This window comes from Plutella xylostella, chromosome 27 (assembly GCF_932276165.1).
Source record: "Plutella xylostella chromosome 27, ilPluXylo3.1, whole genome shotgun sequence".
Lineage (NCBI taxonomy): Eukaryota > Metazoa > Arthropoda > Insecta > Lepidoptera > Plutellidae > Plutella > Plutella xylostella.
In genome coordinates this window covers 6256714-6283872 of record NC_064007.1, presented here as the reverse complement: position 1 = coordinate 6283872, position 27159 = coordinate 6256714, and the positions used below count along the sequence as shown (strand labels likewise).

At 37.8% G+C, this 27159-nt stretch overlaps 2 protein-coding genes and 1 long non-coding RNA gene across 3 annotated transcripts; 2 read left to right on the top strand and 1 right to left on the bottom strand.

Moving 5' to 3' along the window:
- The first annotated feature begins 918 nt into the window (after nucleotides 1–918).
- LOC119691793 (trypsin CFT-1) lies at nucleotides 919–5752 on the top strand. Its single transcript, XM_048630920.1, has 6 exons — nucleotides 919–1558; nucleotides 1898–1986; nucleotides 4138–4466; nucleotides 4648–4786; nucleotides 5021–5172; nucleotides 5473–5752. Exons 3-6 carry the CDS (start codon nucleotides 4146–4148, stop codon nucleotides 5569–5571), a joined length of 711 nt encoding a protein of 236 aa, XP_048486877.1. The 5' UTR covers nucleotides 919–1558; nucleotides 1898–1986; nucleotides 4138–4145; the 3' UTR covers nucleotides 5572–5752.
- On the bottom strand, nucleotides 2758–3261 carry LOC125490729. Its single transcript, XR_007267871.1, has 2 exons — nucleotides 3049–3261; nucleotides 2758–2904 (listed from the first exon to the last, which is right to left on the bottom strand). It is a non-coding gene; the product is annotated as an uncharacterized LOC125490729 (long non-coding RNA).
- Nucleotides 5753–7007: 1255 nt separating the features above from the next.
- LOC105392860 (achelase-2) lies at nucleotides 7008–26263 on the top strand. The gene is made up of 7 exons (XM_038110040.2): nucleotides 7008–7109; nucleotides 7522–7658; nucleotides 8830–8918; nucleotides 24807–25098; nucleotides 25251–25386; nucleotides 25610–25770; nucleotides 25957–26263. The coding sequence occupies exons 1-7, from the start codon at nucleotides 7061–7063 to the stop codon at nucleotides 26068–26070; spliced, it is 978 nt and encodes a 325-aa protein (XP_037965968.2). The 5' UTR covers nucleotides 7008–7060; the 3' UTR covers nucleotides 26071–26263.
- The last annotated feature ends 896 nt before the right edge of the window (nucleotides 26264–27159 follow it).

Below are 27159 nucleotides of genomic sequence, written 5' to 3'. Positions count from 1 at the left end.
ATATTATGACGACAAATCCTTATAAGTTGTCCATTTTGAAATAGGTAGGTATTTTTTTTTATGAATGTTTATAATCAAAAATACATCTGAGTATTACAATTAAATGTCTGCCAAACTATGAAAACTACAGTTAAATAATTGTAATGGTAGCTTGTTATAGATTTTGGGTGCTAGATACTTTTTGGTTCTTTGGCCATTGTAATTAGTATACGTTTATAACTTTCTTAAAAAAACTTTTATATTCGCAATTCTTGAAATTAAATGTATTTTTAACAAATTATGATTTTATATCTTTCCTTGGCACCATTTGATTGATATATTAATATTATGTAGGTACGTATTGAAATTATATATTAAAAAGGCGTTAAGTAGAAATACGTGAAACGTTTTACATATTTGTTGTGCCCTAGAGTTCACTTGCATAACTAAGGGTAGGGGACCATTAATGGCTACGTTTACCATTAATAAAATGTACACGGGGGTGTTGTAAAAACACATTGTTACGTACGGTCAGTTGCAGAGAAACCTGACCCTCCTCTCATACTAACAATGCTTTTGAGGGGGGTCAGGTTTATCTGCCCCTTACTGTACCTAACTACTTAACTATATTATAATATAGTTAATATACAGACCTTAGATTAACAATATAAGAACAAGATGGTGTGTCACTTTACTGGCGCATTCGACGCTGTATCTATGTCAGTTCAGAATGTACAATACATAGGAACTTACGTAGCGTATGACATGCAATAAAGTGTGTTAAAAAGGATAGACCAGACACAAAGAGTTGTAGATTTTCACCATCTTACTATATTTACCACTATTGCAACTCCTTGTACTTTTATATATATCTGTCCTCATTGCTTTGCCGTAAACAAGCTACAATAAATAAAATTGCGATGGCCATCGCAATTTTTACTTACTTTTGAGACTGAAAATAAACAGGAAAATGATGGTTTTCAGTATGAAGTTACTAATTATTATCACTGTGTGTGATGTATTTTAATGGTTCTATGGTAATATTTATTATTTATGGTAGTTATAAGTACGGTAGACTAAAATTGGATATATCTATTATATCTATGAGTGTATGTGGTACTTTATACTAAGCTCCTTCAGTTTTCAAAGGTAAAAGAATGTAACCTTACCAATTTTTATTTCTATATAGTTAGGTAGGTATACTTAATCAAAGTCTATTTAAAAAGTAGAAGAATTGTTATTTCTTTATTACCGATAGGGTACAATCAACCCCCAGTAAAAGAGAGATTTTTTTTTCAACATTATTAGGCATGTATTACTTACCTACATTACCTGCCCTAAGAATATCAATTTTATCCTTATGCGATCCATACATTTTATGCGATCAGGGATTTCTCTTTAAAAATATGGACTACGTGTAGGTAGGTATATAATTAAGTTTTCAGGGAGCTGTGAGGACTCGGTGACTGTGAGGGAGCCCCCCGCGCCCCCCGCGCCCCCCGCCAACAGGATCGTCGGGGGACGACCCACCACCGTCGAGACATACCCATACATGGCGTATTTAAGATCATTATATACGGTAGGTATTGCTGATTTACCAGACCCGCTGATATAATTTTATGGAAGCTTCGTTTAGAGCTGTCAACGCGAGCAATGAAAAGGTTAAATTTTCATAATACCGACACCAAACAGGGACGTGATGTGACTGTGACCGTAGGTACACAGTTGTACGGGTAGGGTCAGTGCGTCTCAGTATGTCCGAGAAATACTTCTCAAATGTTCTAAAAATTCAAATGATGAAGGTACTTATTCAATATCAGTTTGCCTACGTCAAACTGAGCCTTTAGTTATTTTAATTTTGCGGTTAGTTACGAGTATATAGCCCTTATTGTAACGTACTTTATCACTGTATTTGCAGATGCGTGGTCAGAGGATGCTGGGGGGTGCCTGTGGGGGCGTGATACTCACACAGCACCACGTGCTCACCGCTGCGCACTGCTTATTTCGGTAATAAATTCCAAAATGTTGTAAGTAGGTACACGCAGAGAAATATCTGGCTACCTAAACGAGAAAAAAGGCTACTGTAACTAGAACTTCTGTTTGCAAACGTGACAGCAAGACTCGCGAAGTTAACTTTACAAAAACGATTCTGTTATTATTTTACCTGTCGGTTTATTAATAACAACTAGATGTTTAGTGTAACCGACCAAACAATTTAATACTAACTACAAGTTAACTTACGCGCCTGTTACAATACCAATGTAATTGTAACCATACGTCAAGTAAAGATTACTAGATCGATTGTTAGGGCTACTATGCAATCTGGTAACCATAAACACTTTTTTCTTTGGGTTTACTAAATACTTTGCTGTATCTACTAATGAATTTGTGTAATATAACGACTCGAACTTTAATAATTACTGTTCGTATTGCAACGCTAGCTGTATATTTATTGTAACAAGTACAATACACATTGTAATACTAGCATCCTAGATATTGTTACAGCTACTATTTCGTGTGCAGCACCTACTGGTTTAGGGGTTGGCGCAGACAGACAACGGAAAAATCCTCGCGGAAATTATTGCGGTCATTGAAAAAAACCATGTCACCATAGCTTAAATTACAAAATATATCTAAAAATGGTGACATAGTATTTTTTTCAATTACCTCGAAATCTCCGCGGGGATTTTTCTGTTGTCTGTCTGCACCGACCCCCAAACCAGTAGGTACAGGCATACGAAATAATAGCTCCCTGGAATCAAAAATAAAAATATGAAGTACATAGAAAAATGACATTTATTTTATGTGTGTTGATATGTGTCCTTTTTTCTTAGCTTTGGATGGTCGCCATAATTGTTTTTTCGTCCTGCATGTTTCCCAGAAACCATTATTATATTGACTCCATTTCCTCGTAATTTTCATAATCTAAAAAACAAAAGATTAAATTAAAATATTTAAAATGGTATACCTTATAATATAACCATAATGTTAATGAAGTCGTACATTTTATTAGCAATCAAAAAAATACAATCAAATCACTAATATTTATAGGTAGAGGTACAAACTTACTTTGAAACGTATCAATATACTGAGGTAAACCCCACTGCTGCAACAGCTGTGGGATATCTCAGTCAACGTCATCGGACATCACGCACAAAATCACGTCAAATTTAGCGTAAAATACACAAAAACAAATAATTTATAATCAGTGAGCGCTAGGTGAGCGTGGTCAAAGACACAATGGCGGCCAAACAGTATTTATGATGGCTTATATGATGATTTACAAAACATAATATAAACGGAACAAGATACTTAGCTATGAGTACCACCTCGATTGTTATTGTAACATTATCATTTTAAATAATCTAAAACACGTTAACAGAATAGCACGCATTAATACATACATTGTACCGTTTACTATTTCCGGGGTGGTTTTTACTATAATATTCTTGTTAGGCAAAACCACTACATAAAAAGTAAACCAAATTAAACCCAAATTATACGACACTTAGAACGATATGTACTGCAAACAATAATTTAGTTGTAATAAAAAGATTATTGTTTTGATTACAGACACACTCGTAGTCCACCAGTAACATTCTAAATCATTAACCGGAACTAGATCATTTAGTGACTGTGAATCCCTGTTTCTTAGTACACACAATTCATTATTATACATACTAACATAATCATTGTTTAGAATGCAATAATTATTGATGTTTTAGTTCAATAATAGTTTTTGTGTGCTACATAAATGAAATAATATAACGAAACATTCGATTAGTAAGAGTGAATAATTAGTCGTAGAAATAACAAGGACACAGTATTTCAAACTAGAAAAGTTGTAACCTAATTCAACTAATCGATTTAGTAGTTCTGTTTGTCACCAATTTCTCTGCGTGTACTTAGTTACGATTTAGCGGTCGGCCATTCTCCAAATTTTCATGAACGTCTCACTATATTCATTAATTTACAAGCTGCCCCCAACAACTTCGCTGCGCTTTTATGATGCCATTATACGCAGAAAATAAATTTATCAAATCAGTCAATCCAAAACAGAAGCCGATGTGAATTGTGTTAAAGGTGTGAACCCTTCGCCAATGAATCAAATCATACAGTGAATGAGGTAGGTACACCATACCAATAAAATCTTTCCAGAAAAGTCAATGACACTACAGCTGTTACCGACGCGAATTACAACTTCAGATACACTCAAGATAGTAATCTTGAGTGCATCTGAAGTTGTCATTCGCGTCGGAACTACCTACAATGACCGCGGAGGCCCAGAGCATGCGACGTCCAAAACCGTGGTCCACGAGGACTACAAATATTTGAAGAGTTACGACAACGACGTGGCAGTGTTGGTGCTGCCGACCAGTATGAGCAACTACCGGAGCAGCTCGGTGCAGCCAGCCGCCATCCCCCCGGGGGGGTATGTGGTCCCGGACAACGCGTCTGTGGTAGCTGTCGGGTGGGGACAGACTGATGTGAGTATCTTACACTTCACCTAGCGGATGTTATTGGCATCTAAACCTATAGGTAAGTAATGACCTAATATCTTATTTGATAATAAACAGAATATATAAAGCCCATGTTTGGCGTGATACCTTAATGAGCCCCTGAGTCATTTCTGTTAGCTTCCTATACCACTATTGTAATACTCCGTAGATGAACTGCAGCAAGTCACTCCCCCTCGGGCTGCGGCGCGTGGGGCTGCGCAAGGTGGACCGAGACACCTGCGCCGCGCGTTATTCGATCTTCTTCTCATACAACAACATGATCTGCGCGGGGCTGCTTGGTGTTGGAGGTAAGCTCGTTTATCTCACTTATGAAGTCGACAGGCTGGACCGACTTATGGAGACGTTTGACGAGTTCTATTGAGTGCGTTTGAGTTTTGATGAAAAAGCGACCCGCTTCGAAATCACAGGATTCATGAGTGTTTGTGAGAAAGTTTGTGTCCGTACACACACGTTGGGTATTTTCCAGACTCTTCAAGTCGTCATACCTATCTTGGCTAACAATAAGAGTTTGTCCCATACAGGAGCCGGCACTTGCATGGGTGACTCCGGTGGTCCCCTGGTGTACAACGGGGTGGTGGTGGGGGTGACCTCATTTGGGGTGACATGCGGCGATTCCTTCTATCCTCACGTGTTTACACGCGTCTCTAGCTACACCGTCTGGATCAACAACACTGTGAGTAAAATAATTAAATATAGGAAGATACAGTCTTGGGCCGGTACCCCGTAAAGAGTTCTATTAATTCTTCAATGAGACAAAGAAAAAAAAATATTTTTTTTATCATATTATTATGTACCTAATATTAAAACGTGATGTTTGTTACACTACCATGGTGTAAGCAAATTTTATAAAATTAGGCTGGTAAGTAGGAAGCTAATTAAGCTAATAACCTGGATTTACATATTAAATAGACAACATTTTTATAGGTAAAGTGGACGTGGGTCGCGTATGTTAATATAATTTTAAAATTTCCAGGTACGCCAAAACCAGGTCCACAACTCCGCCGCGGCGGCCGACGCCAACTCCAGTCTGATGCTACTCACCTCAATATGGATAATATATTCCAAAAACTGATTAATTTTTAATTTTAAGTACGCGCCGATGGTGTTTGATCACTCACAAAATTTTAAAAACGTTTTAGATAATTAATATTTGTTGTGTCCTAGATTTCACTTGCAAAGCTAGGGGTTGAGAGGGCCGTTAATAGCTGTGTTTACCTTAAATTTCCACGGTGGTTTTGTTAAAAACATTGTTATTTATATTAATTCCACACAATATATGCGTATAGGTACGCAGCTTCACTCACACCTGTAATCAAAGAAAAATAAAGATTATATACTTTCATCACGACCCATCCCGTCCCCACTGCTGGGGTACGGGTCTCTCGGGAAAATATTAATAAAATCACATGTAAGTATATGGGTAAAATTATTCGTCATATTTGGCAACACTAACCTGTAGCCGCTGCAACTCGTTCTTCCCATTTTTCTAACGGAATTAAAGGCGCCTGAATACGTTATACTTCCTGCATAAAAGCCAATATATCTAGTATTACTTTTCTTGCATCACTTTTCAGCGCTTTTGGCATTATTACACCCAGAAAATCACAAAACAAATTAAATAACGTAGCGTCAGCCTCTTCGCAGAAATTGACAACTCAAATAACGCACAGAGTATGAAAGGACGTTTGACAATGACGTCTCGTTAGTACACATTTTGACCACCGGAACAGATAAGATTGTGGCACTATAGTTTATTTTAGGACATAACCATTATTAATTAGATTGCATGATTTAGGTATTTTATAATTATATAACTTTGTATGCCCAAGGGCAGGCCATAGTAGCAATAAAATTAAGAGGACTTAGTTAATAACTTCCTAAACCTATGTGTCACAATATATTTTGATTTGATTTATTATAAGTTAGAATAGGTATAATAAGGTACTAGAATTAGATTAGATTTAAGACGTTTGGTAACGCTACGTTACACTATGTATACTAAATTTCATTCAAATCCGTTCAGTAGTTTTGGCGTGAAAGAGTAACAGACAGACACAGTAATTTCGCATTTATAATATTAAGTTATATAATATTAAGTTAAATGTAACAAAATTTCCCATATTTAACTGTACCGACCTTAGATTACCAATATACGAACAAGACGGTAAAGTAATATATATATTTACCTACTGGCATATTCGACGATATATCTGTGTCAGTTCAGTACTTATGTACAATACCTAGCAACTTACGTAGCGTAGGACATACAATACAGTGTCTTAAAAAGGATAGACAAGACGTACATAGATTTTCACCTTTACTATAATTATTTACCACTATCGCAACACCTTGTACGGTCAGGTGCAGAGAAACCTGACTGACCCCCCTCTCAATGCTTCTGAGGGGAGTCAGGTTTCTCTGCCCCTTACTGTACTATTATATCCGTCCACATTGCTTCGCCACAGACAAGTTAAAAAGCTACAATAAATAAAATTGCGATGGCCATGGCTTGGCCATCGCAATTTTTACTTACTTTTTGACTGGACATAAACAGGAAAGTGATGGTTTTCAGCATGAAGTTACTAATAATGACTGTGCTATTTTACTATGGTAAGATTTATTATTTACGGTAGTTAAGTATGGTAGAGTAAAATTGGGTAGATATCTATATCTATGTGTCTATGTGGTATTTTATTTAGTCCCGTCTATAAATGTAACCTGTTACATTTTTTCCCTTTAAAAAATGAATTAGCCATTTTTTATTTCTATAGGTAGGTATAAACTTAATCAAAAACTATTTAAAAAGTAGGAGAATCGCTATTTCTTTGTTACCTACAGGGTATAGACAAGTCAACCCCTAGTAAAAGTGTGAGAATTTTTTCTTCAACATTATAGATGTATTACCTTACCTGCCTTAAGAATGTCAATTTTAACCTTATACGATCCATACATTTTATGCGATCAGGAAGTTCTTATTAAAATTATGGACTACGTATAGGTAGGTATATAATTATGTTTTCAGGGAGCTGCTGTGAGGACACCGTGACTGTGAGGGAGCCCCCCGCGCCCCCCGCGCCCCCCGCCAACAGGATCATCGGGGGACGACCCACCACCATCAAGAAATACCCTTACATGGCGTATTTAAGTTCAGTTTATACGGTATTGCTTCTTTACCAGACCCACCGACATAGTATGCAAGCTTAGTTTGGAGCTGTCGACGACGCGAGCAATGAAAAAGTAATTTTTTTATAATACCGACACCAAACAGGGACGTGATGTGACCGTAGGTACACAGTTGTACGGGTAGGGTCAGTGCGTCTCAGTAGGTAGGTATGGTATGTCCGAGAAATACTTCTCTAATTATTTTGTTCTAAAAATTAAAATGATAAAGGTATTCAATATCCATAATAAAGTTATTTGTTAGGAGTTCTGATGTAAGTTATCAGATCATTTCAAAATTATGTTACATTACTTACTTATTTTGATTATCAATATTTAAGTAGAAACATAAGCTTTTAGGGTTTTAAACTTTTACTATAGAATTGTTTTTAAAAAAACCAGTTTTATGTGTTTTCCATTTTAAAAATATTTATTTATATGGCGTTTGACAGCCAACTGACAGCATTTACCATATGTTTCTGTTTTGATGGTAAGGGCCCAAGACTCTAGTTAGTCCTATTTATGAGGTAGGTAAGTTCTAAAAATGAAAATTGTGAAGTTACCTTTCTAAATGCTCTGTCAAACCAGGACGCGTTACTAGCGCGCGTCATACGCAACGCAACGCTAGCGCTGGCGCTCTGTTTACCATAGTAGTACAACACATCTTGGCGTCATAGCGCGGCGTCAAGTTAGCGCTCTGACGCGCGCTAGTAATGCTTACTGTTTGACGTAGCCTTAAGTTATTTTAAATTTGCGGTAAGTTATACATAGCCCTCATTGTAACGTACTTTAGAGCGGTGGTGGTGTAATGGATACAATGGATAAGGCCTCGTCCTCTCAATCAAGAGGCCGCGGGTTCAAATCCTGGCCTGTACCAATGAATTCTTTGAATTAAGGAGTTTAAGTACAATAATACCACGTGCTCTTACGGTGATGGACAACATCGTGAGGAAACCTGCACATCTAGATTCTAGATGTGTATCCTAAGTGCATGGTACTTATCCCAAAACGGCGATATGGTTCGCAACCTATCACGTGAGTACAAAATGTGCTGCGAAAAGTGGGTGGCTCGCTTGTGAGCCACCTCTGACTACCCCTTCGGGGATTATAGTTGTGAGTGCATATGTATGTATATGTATGTATGTAACGTACTTTATCGCTGTATTTGCAGATGCGTGGTCAGAAGCTGCTGCGGGATAACTGTGGGGGCGTGATACTCACACAGCACCACGTGCTCACCGCTGCGCACTGCTTATTTCGGTAATAAATTCCTATTTTTTGTATGTTCTTAGCTTAGTTACGATTTAACGGTCAGCTATATTTCCCTGTCATTAATTTACAAACTAGTATTGACAAATCCGATAGGGCGGGTGCACCAATATTAAACTCACTTGTTACCACTTACTTATTTATTACTTTTACAACATTTTCACCTGAACATTCCACAATTAATCAGAAATAATAACAATTGTTTTCCTCGACCGCAAAACAACAACAAGCGCGTTTATATAGATGGTGGCCGAAGTACAGTGCGACAAACTTATCTGTTCCGGTGAGAGCGAACTAAATTGATCCATATCTCATTATTTACTAATGAATTGTATATTGTTATTAAAGATTAGATGGGTTTATTAGCACCGCAAGAGCGAATTAACAATACGAGCAAACTTAAAATCTTATAGAATTAAGAAATATTAGACATTTATGTGTGCTGTCACCGGAACGGTATGGTAACAGTAGGTACGACGTTTACGGAACTAGCAAATATATTAGTGTTTCGCGGAGGGGTCACTGACTTCTGAACTAGGAATATTAGAATTTGATCTAGCGGTCTAATACCTAGGTACTGGCAGGACGAATAGCTATTGCTTTTTTTTTTAAAGCAAATTCAAAATTCGAATGTGACACTACTGTTTATTGTAGGTAGGTCAAATACGAAGAATTACCTGGTACTTAAGAGCTTATCTTTTTTGTTTTGTTCACATTTCTTCTCATATTTATCAATGTTTCATGTTTTGTATTTAAATTCGTTAATTCCTTTTAAATTTCCAAGACTATCAATAACATAAGAATATATTATAATAACTTACAAAATACTTACTCATCAACTAATCATTCAAAAAAGATCAAAATTACACAACCATACTATACTAATAAAATCCGAGATCGCATGTAGATATTGTTGTTTTCACAAACAAACAATTATTGTTCAAAAATTCACGAAATAGGTACTGGCGAATAACGATCACGATTTCATTGATTTCAAAGTAGCTTACGTTACGACACTTACAGGTGTGTGAAGTTAGCAGCCTAAAGTTAGCAGCCTTTGAATAGCCGACCAAATTAAGATGGTCACTTCAGTCATTGAATACTTTATCAATTAGAACACGTAAAAAGCCCCAAAAACATTGGAATAATAATGTTAAGTATTCATATAAACACTATACTATGTTCTAAAATAAATAAAAATACAAAAAAATACGACGTTTACTTACTGACGCCCTTGATGGTTAGTGGATATTTTGTATGGGGGCACCAAGATGCCATAGACCTGCCCGCATCTCACCTGGTTTATTATCTGTGTTGACTCATTCGAAAACACTGACAGAAGTTTCATCAACATTGAAACGGTATACAGGTGTCCAGGAGCCACTTTCTGACAGATTTTGGGTGAAAAATTGACAATATTTCACGAACATTCAAGTTTGCAGGTGGAACCTGAGGGAATTCAGCTGCAAATGATAGTTCATATGAAAGGTATTATTAATAACTAGAAACGGTTTTCAGTACATTCAGATTAAATGACTTTTGGTGAATATTCAAGGGAAAGATCAGAAAATAAAAGTTAGCAGCCCAAGATTAACATTTTGTACTAGGGCACCAAGATGCCATAGACCTGCCAGCATCTCACCTGGTTTAATATGTGTGTTGACTCATTAGAAAACACTGTCAGAAGTTTCATCAACATTGAAACGGTATAGCAGGTGTCCAGGAGCCACTTTCTGACAGATTTTGGTCGAAAAATTGACAATATTTCACGAATATTCAAGTTTGCAGGTGGAACCTGAAGGAATTCAGCTGCAACTGATAGTTCATATGAAAGTTATTATTAATACCTAGAAACGGTTTTCAGCAATTTCAGATTAAATGACTTTTGCTTAATATTCAAGGGAAAGATCAGAAAATAAAAGTTAGCAGCCCAACATTAACATTTTGTATGGGGGCACCAAGATGCCATAGACCTGCCAGCATCTCATCTGGTTCATAATGTGTGTTGTTTCATAAGAAAACACTGACAGAAATTTCATCAACATTGAAACGGTATAGCAGGTGTTCAAGATGTTAATCTTGGGCTGCTAACTTTTATTTTCTGATCTTTCCCTTGAATACTCACCAAAAGTCATTTAATCTGAAATTGCTGAAAACCGTTTCTAGGTATTAATAATAACTTTTATATGAACTATCAGTTGCAGCTGAATTTCTTCAGGTTCCACCTGCAAACTGGAATATTAATGAAATATTGAGTACTTTTCACCCAAAATCTGTCAGAAAGTGGCTCCTGGACACCTGCTATACCGTTTCAATGTTTATGAAACTTCTATCAGTGTTTTCTTATGAGTCAACACACATAATAAATTAGGTGAGATGCTGGCAGATCTATGGCATCTTGGTGCCCCCATACAAAATGTTAATCTTGGGCTGCTAGCTTTTATTTTCTGATCTTTCCCTTGAATATTCACCAAAAGTCATTTAATCTGAAATTGCTGAAAACCGTTTCTAGGTATTAATAATACCTTTCATATGAACTATCAGTTGCAGCTGAATTCCTTCAGGTTCAACCTGCAAATTGGCAAATTTTAACTGATCTTAGCTTTATAGATTAGTTATCATAGGCAACATATTGTTGACAAATCCGATAGGGAGGGTGCACCAATATTAAACTCACTTGTTACCACTTACTTATTTATTACTTTTACAACATTTTCACCTGAACATTCCACACTTAATCAGAAATAATAATAATTGTTTTGCTCGACCGCAAAACTACAACAAGCGCGCATATCAAGATGGCGGATCCCGGAAGTAACTTCCTCTATTTTAATCACAGACAAACCATAGACAATGGGCGATCACAGAACAGATGTCATTCCCAGATCTCAGAATAATAATGTAAGACCAAATTACAAAGTAAGATCATTACAATGGAAAAGATCATTACTTATTTAATACAATTCAGATCATAAAATCCATTTTGTTTACATTCGGCCAATTCTGACCTCGCACGCGTCCTCGCGTGTATAAGTAAAATATAAAATACAGTTAATTTAATTAATTTAACATTTAGCCATTTATGACCTATTGTGACATCAAGTACTCAACACTTACTAAAATCTCATTCTAAGTCAATAATTACAATCAAACATTACCATCACAATAATACTGAAATTTGTATAAGTAAGTCCATATATCACATTACCAAACATAACAATTTTATGAATATCTCAAAAGATAACAAAATTAATTCTTGGCAACCAATTTTTTATTTAATACAATTAATGTTTAAAAGATAATTTACGTTTTAAAGTCTTTTAAATTACTAACCAATTTTTCTTTAATCTCAACAGTTAATAAACAAATAATAATAACTACCTCATCATCATGTTAACATTCGGCCAATTCTGATCTAACACACGTCCTCGTGTGTATACTACTTAAGTAAGATGCTTACAAATAAGGCATTTATACCCTCACTTTTAATAACATTCACCCATTTATATTCTGAGTAATTCTGACAAAACTAAGAACAGACAAAATAAACAAACTATTTTACTAAAATATTAATACGCTAATAACCATAACATATTTGTTAGGTTAATGATAATTAAAGAATTCTTGTTTTACAAACGTCCATTTCATAACATAACATTCCTCCCCTCTGAACAAAAACCTAAAACAATATAAACCAAAATAAAACTATAAATAAAGTGTAACATAGCAGGTAAAACTAAAAGATCATAGCTAAAATTGTAAAATAATAAAAATAAACAAAATAATTATTAAAAACTTGCTCTGACCAGCACCGTATTCGGCCTGGGCAAACCTGCCAGCAAGTGCCCCTCGTGAAGAGGCGACCTCTTCCGCACACGCTGCCTGTTAGCATGGCCAGATGTCGACGCGCCGCACCGGCACCAGCTCAGCCACCTAGTGCCTGGGCAACTGCCGGTGCTGCTGCTTCTGTCACGCCGCGCGCACCGCCCGGCTCGAGCCTCCGCACAGTCGTGTTGCCGCGCCGCCCACCACGGGCTACCGCAACCATGCCGCGGCGCGCACCGCGAGTGCCTCCTCCACGCACCTCCGCTGAGCAGCCCCGCAGCCGCATCCGCGACACGGCCCGCCTCCGCAGACGTCTCCTCCGCGCGTGAGGGTTCCCGCGCGCCTCTCATTCCGCGCACCTCAGTAAGAGCTTCCCGCGCTATCATGTATATTAAATCATTTTGTTTCTCATAGTTTCATAGTATCAAATCAACAATACTTAATAAGTAATAAACATCTTAACGAATAATCTGCATAGCCAATTTCTTTACATTCATATTCTTATATTCACACAACAGTTTTCTAGTGATACATTCAAAACTGGTCACGCCACAGGGGGCTATTTACGCCACTTAGGGCTATATAATCACGCCACTTGGGCTAGTCACGCCACTTAGGCTATAATAATCACGCCACAGGGGCTAGTCACGCCACTGGGGCTGGTAACGCCACAGGGCTAGTAACGCCACTGGGGCTGGTAACGCCACAGGGGCTGGTAACGCCAATGGGCTGGTAACGCCACTGCACTCGGGCTGTAACAACAATTACAATTATTTCTACAACAAAAGATTCAGTCAACTATTGCACACCCAGCTGTAGCAAACTGTAAATCACACATAGCCAGAACTTTAATAATAACATCAGACATAAATCCATCAACTTAAGGGCAAGGCCTTAAGAGCCGCTATCCATGGCAACTTTAGAGAAAACCAATCACCTGCAATCACTGAATAATAAATACACCAATAATATTCATAAATCAGAAAACCATTTTGATTCCCTTGAACGTTAGTAGCGCACAATTCAATAAAACAAATCACAAGCAAATACAAATCAATAACCCAAAATTATTCCCTTTTAATCGCTGATTTCTTTCTCCCCTCCTCAATCAGTAAACTTTTGGTATCATATCACAATAATATCACACTTTTATTCCGTAACACACGACACACTTTTACGCATTTACTTCACACACAGGTTTGTGTTTGGCGGAGGCTTCCCCCTCACTCACCAAGTCAGTCCTGTCTGTCCACTATAATTATTATAATACATGTTTCTTCTTCTATTTTATTGTTCAGTGTGTCAAATAAATGTTTCTTTCTTTAGTTCTAATAAGTGCCTACAGTGTTTTTTTTTTTATGTTATCATCCCGTGTAACTTGTGCATGTACTGTATTCAGTAAATAAACAATTTATCTTGGAAATTATAAATGATTCTATTTGATTTGTTATAACACTTTACTGCCCATCAACTTATGGAGTGATCCTCCCAAGAAATCAGGTTTGCATCCACTCCATCATTCAAACATATAAGTCAAAAGGGCATTACTTACCTCTCAAAGTTATCCAATGCAATATACATAGAACATTTGCTGTATGTATACAATTATATATTTTTATGTTTGAATATTATACAATATACATACATGTGCACGACCATGCATTCAACATTTGAGTATTTTGCATGCACCCAATGGAAACATTTATATTATTTTAATTTCCCACTGCTCCCCATTTTATATTTTATTATTACCTGTTAGTGTTCCAATCCAGAAGAAATTACTGTCAATAATATCTCCGTACCCTACTATTACATTTTAATTTATGTAGGTATCTTTCAAAGTCTACTTGTGAAAAATAGGGTTGTAATTTCGAATAAAGGTGTATTTTGATTTCCATACATGGCAAAGCTTTCTCTAGCTCTAATCTAAATAATTTTGTCAATATAGCATGAACTGTTTAAGTAGTATACCTTACACCATAAATATTTTTTTTTACCCACTCATTCACTTCAAGTTTTTTTTTTCATTTATTTATTGCCTGTGTACATGTTTCAATATTTGGCGAGCCATCACTAGGATCAAACTCAGATAAGTACGACATTTATTTAATTCGTTAATTCCCTTTAAATTTCCAAGACTATTACTAACATAAGAATATATAATAACTTACAAAATACTTACTCATCAAGTAATCATTCAACAAAGATCAAAATTACACAACCATACTATACTAATAAAATCCGAGATCGCATGTAGATATTGTTGCTTTCACATGTTATTCCTTATCTATCCCAATTTAATTCAGCCTTAACAAACAATAATTGTTCAAAAATTCACGAAATAGGTACTAGCGAATAACGATCACGATTTCATTGATTTCAAAGTAGCTTACGTTACGACACTTACGACTTACGACTGACAATGATTTTCATAAAAACGAGGGTAAACTATCGCTACTTGTAGGTACTACGACGTCGCGTCGCTTTGATTCATGTCGTTATACCTACTCGTGATCTGCTTCGCCTATTGGATCCCATACCTAGCTTCAATTCAGGCAATTAATATTTTATAACAACTTTCTTTCAACTCTCAATTTAGAATATTAAATTAAAACACGATAACAGTGTAAAATGTAAGTATAAGTAGGTATTAATCGAGTATTTACTATTTAAAATATTTACTTATACCTACATGCTTATACTTAGCAACCTAAACCATAAATACCTAGATGGGTAGGTACGTTATCACGACACACAAAGAACCTAAAACAACACGCAGTGTACCTAACACGTAACGATGAACAGCTTATAAATGAACTCAAATGATTAAATAATGGAAAAGTCCAAGTAACATCATGAACTATTTTTTTCTTAAATAATTTTCAGGATTCATGAACCGTGAACCACATCACATTTTACACACACAAACACTTTTTAAACGCACACGTCTTGGTTGGTGCTCTCTACGGTCACACGGATCACTCAAGTCACGGGCGGGCTGGCTGGCTGCCGCCGCGCCGCCGCCGGCGCCTCCGCCCGGCCCGGCCGGCCGCCGCCGCGCACCGTGAACATACCTACTCCAAGCGGTCACCGACCCCGCGAGTAGAAGCGTATGGGAATGTTCCAGAATCCCAAATACGAGTAACTTACAATCTGTTCAGTTCACTTATAGTTGACTGTATGCTCCGAAATTAAATGTATAAGCCTTGATTATAAACACAACCAGTAAGTACCAGTGTTTCGCGATCACTTGGTAGGCATTGGCATCATAACTTTCACGTCACTTGTGGATTTACGAATTAATAAAAATTGGAACGCACTGACCTCTAGTCTCACGTTCAGATAGGTATTTTCCATGGAAGTAATTATGGAGATTTTCCCTTTTCACTTGTCAGGACCGTTCGTGCCACTTCTGACTGTTGACAAATCCGATAGGGAGGGTGCACCAATATTAAACTCACTTGTTACCACTTACTTATTTATTACTTTTACAACATTTTCACCTGAACATTCCACACTTAATCAGAAATAATAATAATTGTTTTGCTCGACCGCAAAACTACAACAAGCGCGCATATCAAGATGGCGGATCCCGGAAGTAACTTCCTCTATTTTAATCACAGACAAACCATAGACAATGGGCGATCACAGAACAGATGTCATTCCCAGATCTCAGAATAATAATGTAAGACCAAATTACAAAGTAAGATCATTACAATGGAAAAGATCATTACTTATTTAATACAATTCAGATCATAAAATCCATTTTGTTTACAATATTATGTATAATTTAATTTAATTTTACTATATTTTATTATTGTATTTGTATTTTAATGGGTCTTACCTGTAAATAAAGAACTTTATTATTATTATTATTATTATTATAAAATCACGTAGCTATGGAAACCGATCCGTTCATTTTTAAATATTTTATTCTTTAAGCCCGCGCTACACTTTCAGCGCGAAGGTCCGCGAAACGCGAGTTCACGCCGTTATTTATTTTTACTTGTCTCTAATATTACGTAAACAATAGACAGTGAAAAAAAGACTTCGTAAAACAATTTTTTCTGTTTATTTAATTGGGTTGTGAAATCCGACGAAATAAAAATGTCGGAAACGGGAACGGGTCTTTGACATCGTCGTTTATTTTCTCTATTGGAAACAATATGGCAACGGGTGAAAAAAATGCTTTCTGCTTTTTTATGTTTACCTACTAATTAATAATATTACTAGTAACTAATTTGAAAGTTCATAGGAATAATTATAATCGTGATTCAGTGCCGATTTAAACTTTAGCATAATTAAACAGAAACACTTGGAACTTACACAAGTCTGACCGATTTAACCTTTTTCTCGTGGTTCAATTGTTTTGTTGTTTTTCGTGTTAAGTATTATCTACTTCAAAACAGTTAGTATTGTGAAAGTGGAATGTGATTAATGTAATTATTTGAGGCTGCAGTGGTTCATCAGATTTCTGTGAAGAGTTTAAGATGTAGTGTTGTGTTTGTTGTGGAAAAGGATTGCTGTGAAAATAGATTGAACTTTGGAATTAACTAGGTATGTTTTTCTTTGATTGTATCCCAAGAATGTTCTTGTTGCAATGTTTTAAAACTAGGGAGGTATAACGTACAAATTCCAAATTCGAATCAGTAATATTTCAAATTTGCGGCCCTCGATTTATCATATGTTTTTGAGGTTATGTTTTTGTTTACAATAAACACGTCAGTGTTTGACGTAATGCTATCAGAACGTAGGGTTGCCAAAAGCGATACAAAATAAAATATGGATTAAATGTTGTATGGGATGATAAAAATGTCGTGCACCTGATTCCAACATCGAAAACGTTTTCTCCGGGATAAGTTGTGTGGACCCTTTTCGCGGCATATGGCGGATCCCGGAAGTAACTTCCTCTATTTTGATCACAGACAAACCATAGACAATGGGCGATCACAGAACAGATGTCATTCCCAGATCTCAGAATAATAATGTAAGACCAAATTACAAAGTAAGATCATTACAATGGAAAAGATCATTAGGTACTTATTTAATACAATTCAAATCATAAAATCCATTTTGTTTACACTAGGTACCTCCAAGAGCTTCGCTGCGCCTTTAAGGCGCTATTATACGCAGAACAAGCACCGCCAGTGGATAAAAAATCGTAACTTCCGTTTGAAAGCGTTTATAATAATAATAATAATAAGCCCCTCACAAATCTAACTCCACGTCCGGCACGACCACCAGTGCCACGTGAGGGGCGGACGCTGGCGTCGTTTATCGACATATACTTACCAGCGGCTAACGGAGCCATAGTCATCATCATCATGGTAGCGGAACGAGAGACGAAGCTACCCCAGGCGGGTCCCAGCGTCAACAGCGCTGGTCAATCCCGCCCCGGGCCACGAGGCTCGGGCTGCCCCTCGTACTCTGGGGGGGGCAACGTACCGCTTATGAGAGTGACGCGATCAACGAGCAGAACATCACCACCAATAGGAGAGACCCAGTCCACTGGTAATAGTGTTGCGCCAGATACAAAAACTAGGACTTGGACCAGTACTACTAGGAGATATAATTTAAGGTCGCTTCCCGGAGGACGCCGGGGCGCATCTGGAGCCAGTGCTGGATGTGACAGCATGCGAACCATTGGCGACGCGGAGCTGAGCAGGCGGGCTCCCGTCGAACAATATGCTACAGCCGAACAATCAGATCAGGAATCGGACCCATACTCACCCTATTCATCTTCAGCCACAAATCCATCATACCGCTCTTCCCCAACACTTTCTTCATCCTTCAGCATACTGCCTGTAGATGTTGCGCAAGAGGCTTCTACAGTCTCAGATTCTGTGCCCACTACTCGCAGCAAGTGTACACGCAGGAAATGGACCAAAGACATGAATAAATTCATACTGCGTACCTTCTATCAACTTACCGCAATGGAGACAGACTTAAAAGTATACCATATCTTCCACCACTACACACCAAGTTTCTAGAAAAATTCCCACACATGCAGGTATCACGGCAAAGAGTAGGAGATCAGCGTAGGGCCATCATAAGGAGCAATCTATTAACCCTAGACGAAATAGAAGAAATTAAAAAAGAGGCTGCTACAGAGCTAAAAAATATAGAAGCAGGAATTGAAGGTGCACGGCTGCAAAGTACCCAGCATACGCAATCACAACGAATAAGGTGGACTTCAGAATACAACGAGGAAATAATGCGTTGTTACTTTAGAATAACAGAAATGGAAACGAACTCAACAGCATACAGACCTCAATTACATCAAGCCATTACAAGCAGGTTCCCAGAGCTGTCTCACCTATCAGAACAGCGAATTTCGGATCAGAGGAGAATCATAATAAACAATAAACTTATAGATTATGATAGGCTCGCCCAAATACGAACAGAGATTGCTTCCGAATTAGAAATTTCCTCGAACTTACCTGATACAAACACACCATTAGAATTAGAGATCAGACCGGATTTTATGTCTCAAATTCAGACTGACTGCCTCACAGACATTGCAGTACCACTTAAACAAATTGAGTATTTAGATTCAGAGAAAAGCCAACAGATTGAAGAAACATTTCAAAATGCCTTATACTATTTCACAAACATTGAACCTACTAACAGACCATACATTCCCCGCCAAAAACCATCCCGAAAACTAGCAATATTAGTAGAATACATAGATAAAAAGATTCTGCCTGTTAATGTTAATGCCAATACTGAATTTAATTCTTTACAAACCACGATATACTGTGCAGCATGGACCGCAGCTAAAATGAATGGAGCTAAACTTGACCTCACCCCACTGACACCTGAAAACCAAAGCACCAAGAGATATAATTCAAAACCAAGATGGCAAGTTAGACTTGAACGAAAAGTAGATGACCTAAGATCTAAAATAAGCAGATTAACTCAGTATATTAATGGAAATAGAAGTAAAAAACTAACGAAAACTGTAAAAAAGACCCTGGAAGAATATAAGGTACATTCAACCCACGAACCTCCAAACTCCGAACTCACACACTTTTTAGATACCCTGAAACAAAAACTGACCGTAATAGCTAGTAGATTGAAACGATATACAGCCTGCTCACTTCGTAAAACACAAAATAATCAATTCTTTAACAACGAAAAACTGTTTTACCGTAATCTTATAAAGTCCTCTACAAACAACACCACTAACCAACCTACAGAAACACCTCCACCTGAAGAGTTACAGGAGTTTTGGTCTCAGATATGGGCAGATCCAAAAGAACACAATGCAGACGCCGAGTGGATCAAAGAGGAGGAACTAAGATATTCGGAAACCACTCAGATGGAATTTGATCATATCCCGTTGGAGACGTATCAAGACGTCCTAAGATCCCTACATAACTGGAAAGCTCCTGGGACTGACAATATTCATAATTACTGGTACAAAAAATTTACATATTTACATCCGTTCCTGTACAATTTCATCAATAACTTCATAAAAAAACCACAGAATATGCCCGAATACGTTACAGAAGGGATTACTTACATGATACCTAAGGATAGTAGTGATACTAAAAACCCAGCAAAATATAGACCCATTACATGTTTACAAACTATCTACAAAATAATTACATCCTGCATTACCCAATTAATTTATATACACTGTGAAAGCAATAAAATTTTAACTGAACAACAAAAAGGGTGTAGAAAATTCAGTCAGGGATGCAAAGAACAACTTGTGATAGATTCAGTTATTCTAAAATTAGTTAAACAAAAGAAAAAAGACCTGCACACTATGTACATTGATTATAAAAAAGCATACGACTCTGTACCACATTCATGGCTCTTAAAAATTTTAGATATATATAAATTAAACCCGCAAATAATTAACTTTCTGAAATTAACGATGAACAAATGGACTACACAACTAAAACTTAATGACAAACTGACAGACTTTATTAAAGTTCAAAGGGGCATATTTCAAGGAGATTCACTAAGTCCAATGTGGTTTTGTCTTGCAGTAAATCCACTCTCAAACCTCTTGAATTCGTCCCAAACTGGATTCCTACTTTCTAAAAGACACTCTGAGAAAAATACACCTCATATTGATCGAAATGTAAAAATAAACCACCTTCTTTATATGGATGACATAAAACTATATGCCTCTTCAGAAATTGAACTAGACCATTTAGCAGAACTTACAGACAAACTTTCACAAGATATACATATGGACTTTGGAATAGACAAATGTAGAATAAATTCTGTTAAAGACGGTAAAACTCACCCCCACCAATTTCAAACACAATCCGGAACTACAATAGAACCACTTACTGAAACCGAAACCTACAAATATTTAGGATATAACCAAGATAAACAAATCCAATATAAAGAAACAAAAGCCAAACTAACTCAACAATTTAAACATCGTCTTAGTGCAATATTAAAATCTGAACTTAACGCAAAAAACATAGTAAAAGCAATTAATACTTACGCAATACCAATATTAACCTATTCTTTCGGAATCATTTTTTGGACCAAAACTGAACTCAAAAACCTTCAGAGAGCTATAAATACATCAATGACGAAACACAGAAAACACCACCCAAGAGCTTGTGTCCAAAAACAGACCCTACCACGTAGTGAAGGAGGACGTGGACTAATTGATATACTCAATTTGCATAATAAACAAATAACAGCACTTAGAACCTACTTTCACAAAAAAGCTACAACATCTAATATCCACGAAGCTATAGTACAGACAGATACAAAATTTACACCATTAAATTTACAAGACAGAAGCCCACAACCAAATGAAACACAAATAGACCATAAAACAAAGATAAGTGAGTGGAATCGGAAGTCATTGCATGGAAGACACCCCCACGACTTGAGTCAACCAAACGTCGACAAAGAAGCGTCGCACGAGTGGCTCCGTCGAGGTGAGCTATTCCCGGAGACAGAAGGGTTCCTCATTGCTATTCAAGATCAAGTGATAGAGACCAAAAATTACCAGAAGCATATTATGAAACTCCCTGGCTCTCAAATAGACAGATGCCGTAAATGTAATGCCTTACCAGAAACTATCCAACACATCACTGGTGCCTGCAAAGCAATAGTCCAGACCGACTACAAGCATCGGCACGATCAGGTGGCAAACATCATACATCAAAAACTGGCAATTAAACACAACCTCGCACCTTCACCACCCACTCCGTATTACAAATATACCCCAGAAGTTGTCATTGAGAACTCCACGCACAAACTGTATTTTGACAGAGCCATCCTCACAGATAGAACCATTCACTTCAACAGACCGGATATTACATTAATAGATAAAGTCAACAAATCAGCTCTTATTATAGACATTGCAATCCCAAACACTCATAACTTACAAAACACAATAGCAGAAAAACTGTCAAAATACACAGACCTTAAAGATGAGATCATTCGTATGTGGCGACTCAAGACCTGTACCATAGTCCCTATTGTGCTTTCCACAACAGGAGTAATCCCTAAGCAATTAGAAAAGTCTTTAAAAACGCTTGATCTCCCATCCTACACATACAAATCCCTCCAAAAAGCTACAGTTCTCAATACGTGCCGAATAGTGCGTAAATTTATGCAAACCGACCCAACACATACCCCATGAATCACACTTGGCTTAGGCCCGTGTGGTTCATTATACCAGTTATTTGTACAAATAGCTGAGCTGAAAACAATCAGAAAGAAAATAATAATAATAATATAATAATTTATTTATTTCAGACAATTTGTCCATATAAAAACACACATTTACAAAACTTAAATTCTAATATCTACTTAACACTACTTAATAACTAAAACAGATTTTGTTCTTATGACTAGTTGCCAGACAAGTGGACTGTCATTTCTTTCTGCTATAGCACTTAGAATACTGTTACCGCTCCCCCGCACTCTGCCCAAAAGAGAGGCCGACTTCTTGCGCCAGATTGCATTGAAGCCGTCTGTGCGTGCCTCGGCGAACATTGCTGAGGCACTTCAGAAGCGGGGTTGCCGCAACAGTGCCCTAAATGCATTATTGAATTGGATACGCAGAGCATTATACGCCTTTTGGGTATATCTTACCCACAAACTTCCCGAGTACAAAGAAGTGCAGTATGCTTTAAAAAGCGCAATTTTGACTGCAGGTGTACATCGGGAAAATCTGCGGGCCAGCATATTCGCCCTGACTGATAATGCTCTGCGTTCCCTCTCCATGTCCGCGTCATCATTCAGGTCCTCGGTCAACACGTGCCCAAGATATTTAAACTGATGAGCTCTTCTAAGAGCAACACCGTTGAGCCTGATGGGCGGAACAAAAGTTGGGACCTTGGTACCTGACTTAAAAACCATAAATTCCGTCTTTTTGGTATTGTAGTTAAGTCCATGAGATTTTGCGTAGGACTCACACACTGCAAGCAGCTCATTGAGTGCACTGACAGAGGGGGCCAGCAGCACCATATCATCAGCGTAGCTGAAGTTGTTCATACACACACCATCGATATAGCAGCCAATATGCATGCTGCTAAGCCCCTCTATCAGTGCGTTTATATATAAACTAAAAAGTATGGGAGAGCTCAACCCCCCCTGTCTCACCCCACACTCAGGCCTACACGGCTCTGAAAATTTACCTAACCACCTGACTCGATTCTCTTGATTGAGGTACCAGTACCTAAAGAGAGATATCAACTCCGGTGGCAGACCCACTTCCTCCAGCTTCCGCCATAGGATGTCGTATGAGACAAGGTCAAAAGCCTTTGAAAGGTCCATAAAACATCCGTATACTGGTGTCCGTCTGTCAGTGTAGTACCTGATAGTGTGCTTCACACTGAGAATAGCAGATTCTGTAGATAACCCAGCCCGGAATCCGAACTGGGCATCGTGCAGTTTTATACTCTTATTCAAATACGAATTCAGCACACTATCAAGCACTTTAGCTACTATGGTAGCTAGGGAAATAGGCCTGTAATTTGACTTGTCTGATACGTCACCGGTTTTACTTTTTACTATAGGCACTACCAGAGTCCTTACCAAGTCAGGTGGTAGGTATGAATGACTCAAACATAGGTTGAAAAGCATCGCAAGCACTCGAGGCAGGTGGTAGCCAGCATGCTGCAGGTGCTCGATACTGAGCCCGTCATGGCCCGGCGATTTGCCTCTAGTCATTTTTGTTATAGCTAGTCTAACATCTTTTGCAAGGATTACTGTTGAAATGTTGCCATGAGCGAACCCAGCCTCGAACTGCCTACAAGGGGACCCTAATGGAGACTGCACCGAGAAATGGTTCTTAAATAGCTCAGCTATCTCCTCTGGGCTAGACACGCCTTCGACACTCACAGGAACGCTGGGCTTCGCATTAAGTCTGTTCGTACACTTCCAGAAACCCTTGAAATTGGAGTTAGCATGATGAGATGCGATCATGTCCATTTTAATTTGATCTTGGTGATTTTGGCACCATTTGAGCTTACTTTTATTATTACTTTTGTTATTCCAAAAACTGCCAAGGCCACCCCCTCGTCATGCTAATTCCAATTTTTAGAACGGCCATCGTTAGCGATTTTTAGATTAACTTCTAGATTCCAAGCACAAGGGATTAGCCGCAATAGCGGCTATAACTATTATAACTAGGATTATTTCCTTTATGGTGGAGGCTTACTTACTGTACGTAATTCTCCGCTGGCTGGCGTCGTGGACGCGGTCTAAAGGAAGTTGTCCCGGCTCTGAGGCTGTTCCTCCACCACCGCCGTTACCGGGAGGTGATGACGTCGCCAATTTTGTGATATCATTTAACATGGCCATGAAGTGTCCGAGCGCCGTCATCCTTCACGTCGTTCTCGCTGACGGAGCGTCACGGATGGTGACGGCTGTGGTGGACAAACGGCCTAAGGCACCGTGTAGCGCATATATTATTATTTACTATAATATAAAATATCAAATTAGTCAATCCAAAAGAGAAGCAATCTGAATTGTGTTATTTATAGGTAGGCCCTTTGCCACTGCAGTATCAAGTCATACAGTGGATGATCTAGGTACACCATACCTAAAAAATCTTTCCAGAAAAATCAAAGACACTACAGCTGTTACTGGCACTACTATGTTGAAGGCATCTCAAGTTGTCATTCGCGTCGGATCCACCTACAATGACCGCGGAGGCTCAGTACACGTGACGTCCAAGATCGTGGTTCACGAGAGCTATAACGTCCCTCTTAACGACGTGGCAGTGTTGGTGCTGTCGGACAGTATAAGCAACTACCGGAGCAGCTCGGTGCAGCCAGCCGTCATCCCCCCGGGGGGGTATGTGGTCCCGGACAACGCGTCTGTGGTAGCTGTTGGGTGGGGACGGACTGTTGTGAGTTCACTTCTGACAGATTTCATATTATCAAAAATGATCAAATTTCTCAATCGATAAATAAATATGTAATATCCCATCACATGGGTTTAGAATGATAGATAGATTAATCAATCCTTACGGCTTACTATTTCCAATTAAACACTCTATAGGCGAACTGCAGTAAGTCGTTGCCACTCGGTCTCCGGCACGTGGGGCTGCGCAACGTGGACCGAGACACCTGCAGCGCGCGGTGGGAGGTTCAGGGCCCAGACTCCGTGCTCTGCGCGGCGCTGCTTGATGTTGGAGGTAAGTTCGTATATCCGACTCGAGTTGACGTGCTGGACCGACTTATGCAGACGATTGACGAGTTTTATCGAGTGCATTTGAGGTTTCATGAAAAACCGACCCGCTACGAAGTGGATTCAAGAGTGTTTTTGAAAGAAAAAGTTTGTGTTTACACATGTTGTTTATTTCCCAGACTCGTCAAGACGTCATAGCTCGGCTAACAATAAGAGTTTGTCCCTTACAGGAGCCGGTGTTTGTTATGGTGACTCCGGTGGTCCCCTGGTGTACAACGGGGTGGTGGTGGGGGTGGCCTCGTTTTTACGTCTTGACAGGCCATGTGGCGATTCCTTCTACCCTCAAGTATTCACGCGCGTCGCTAGCTACACCGCCTGGATCAATAACATTGTGAGTAATATAATTGAATATCGAAAGATACAGCCCAGGGGCACCCCCTTTAAGAGTTTCTTCTCTATTAGACGACAAAGAAAATATTGTTGTTATCAATGCCCTGGATTTACATATAAATAATAAATTTTTAAAGGTGAGTTTTGAGGCTCACGGGCTATGTTATTATAATTTTAAACTTTCCAGGTACGCCAAAACCAGGTAAAGCGCTCGCGCAGCCCCAACTCCACCGCGGCGGCCCACGTCAACTTCGGTCTGATGCTACTCGCCTCAATATGGATAATATATTCCAAAAACTGATATATATTTTTTTATTAAGAACGCATCGATGATGTTTGACGATTCTCAAAATTTCAACTGATTAAACATATTATTATGTTTGAATAAATTAATATTGAAAGATTGGTGTTAGGTATGGACCTACCTTATTTTACATTTGCATTTTGTTATTTTATTTTACTTATAGGATTGAAATTAAATGTATTTTTAACAACTTTTGATTTTTTTTATCTTTCCTTGGGTATCCTGTGGTTTATTTTGTATGATTTGTACCTTCTTATTGAAAATTATGTTAAAAGCGTGTAAAGTAGAAATATGCAAAACGTTTTAGATAAGTAGTAATTAATATTTGTTGTGCCCTAGAATTGAATGAGCCGTTTTCCTTGACAGCTGTCAGTTAAGTTTTGGTTCAAGCCGATAGATGTCGTGACAACATACTGTACCGAACGTCAAATATTGCACACAGACAGCAAAGAGGTTGAAGTATTAAACTCAGAATAAGATAAGATAAAGATAAAGACAAAAATTCATTTATTGTAAACATGGGTAAATAAAATGGTGTTACAAAATTATTAGTTCTCCATGCTTTGCTCTATACAGTACGTACAACTTTTTGGATTACCTACACTATAGAATTCATGCAAATTTATATAAATTAAGTTCAAACTGAGATAACACAATAATAGCAATATAATAATTAAATAGTCATACAATAATAGTCATTAATTTAGTTATATAATAAATTATAAAATGTCATTTAGGTAGTCATTAATCGTATAATAACATTTTTTTTGGAGAATACAATTCAGTTCATTTTTAAATTTAATAATGTCAAGAAATCTTATATTGTAAGGCAGTTTGTTGTACAGCTTAGGGCCCATACACACAATACTCTTAGTTAAGAGCGTAGTGTTGTAGCGCTCAGTGAACAGCCTGTCTCTGTTGCGACCTAGTCTTAAAGTGACATCGGTCATTGTTTTAAATAAATTTGGATTTGTTTTTACAAATAGTAGTATCTCATAAATGTACAAACAAGGAAATGTTAATAGACTGTTTTTGATAAAGTATGGTCGACATGAATCAGTGCTTCTTAAATTAAACATTGCTCGA

Bases quoted from the DNA above. Each gene is read 5' to 3' on its own strand.
- LOC119691793 (XM_048630920.1), top strand. From the start codon at position 4,146: ATGACACTACAGCTGTTACCGACGCGAATTACAACTTCAGATACACTC. The intron at 4,467-4,647 runs GTGAGTATCTTA...AATACTCCGTAG, and splicing joins TCGGGTGGGGACAGACTGAT to ATGAACTGCAGCAAGTCACT. The intron at 5,173-5,472 runs GTGAGTAAAATA...TAAAATTTCCAG, and splicing joins CCGTCTGGATCAACAACACT to GTACGCCAAAACCAGGTCCA.
- LOC105392860 (XM_038110040.2), top strand. From the start codon at position 7,061: ATGGTTTTCAGCATGAAGTTACTAATAATGACTGTGCTATTTTACTAT. The intron at 25,099-25,250 runs GTGAGTTCACTT...AACACTCTATAG, and splicing joins TTGGGTGGGGACGGACTGTT to GCGAACTGCAGTAAGTCGTT. The intron at 25,387-25,609 runs GTAAGTTCGTAT...TGTCCCTTACAG, and splicing joins GGCGCTGCTTGATGTTGGAG to GAGCCGGTGTTTGTTATGGT.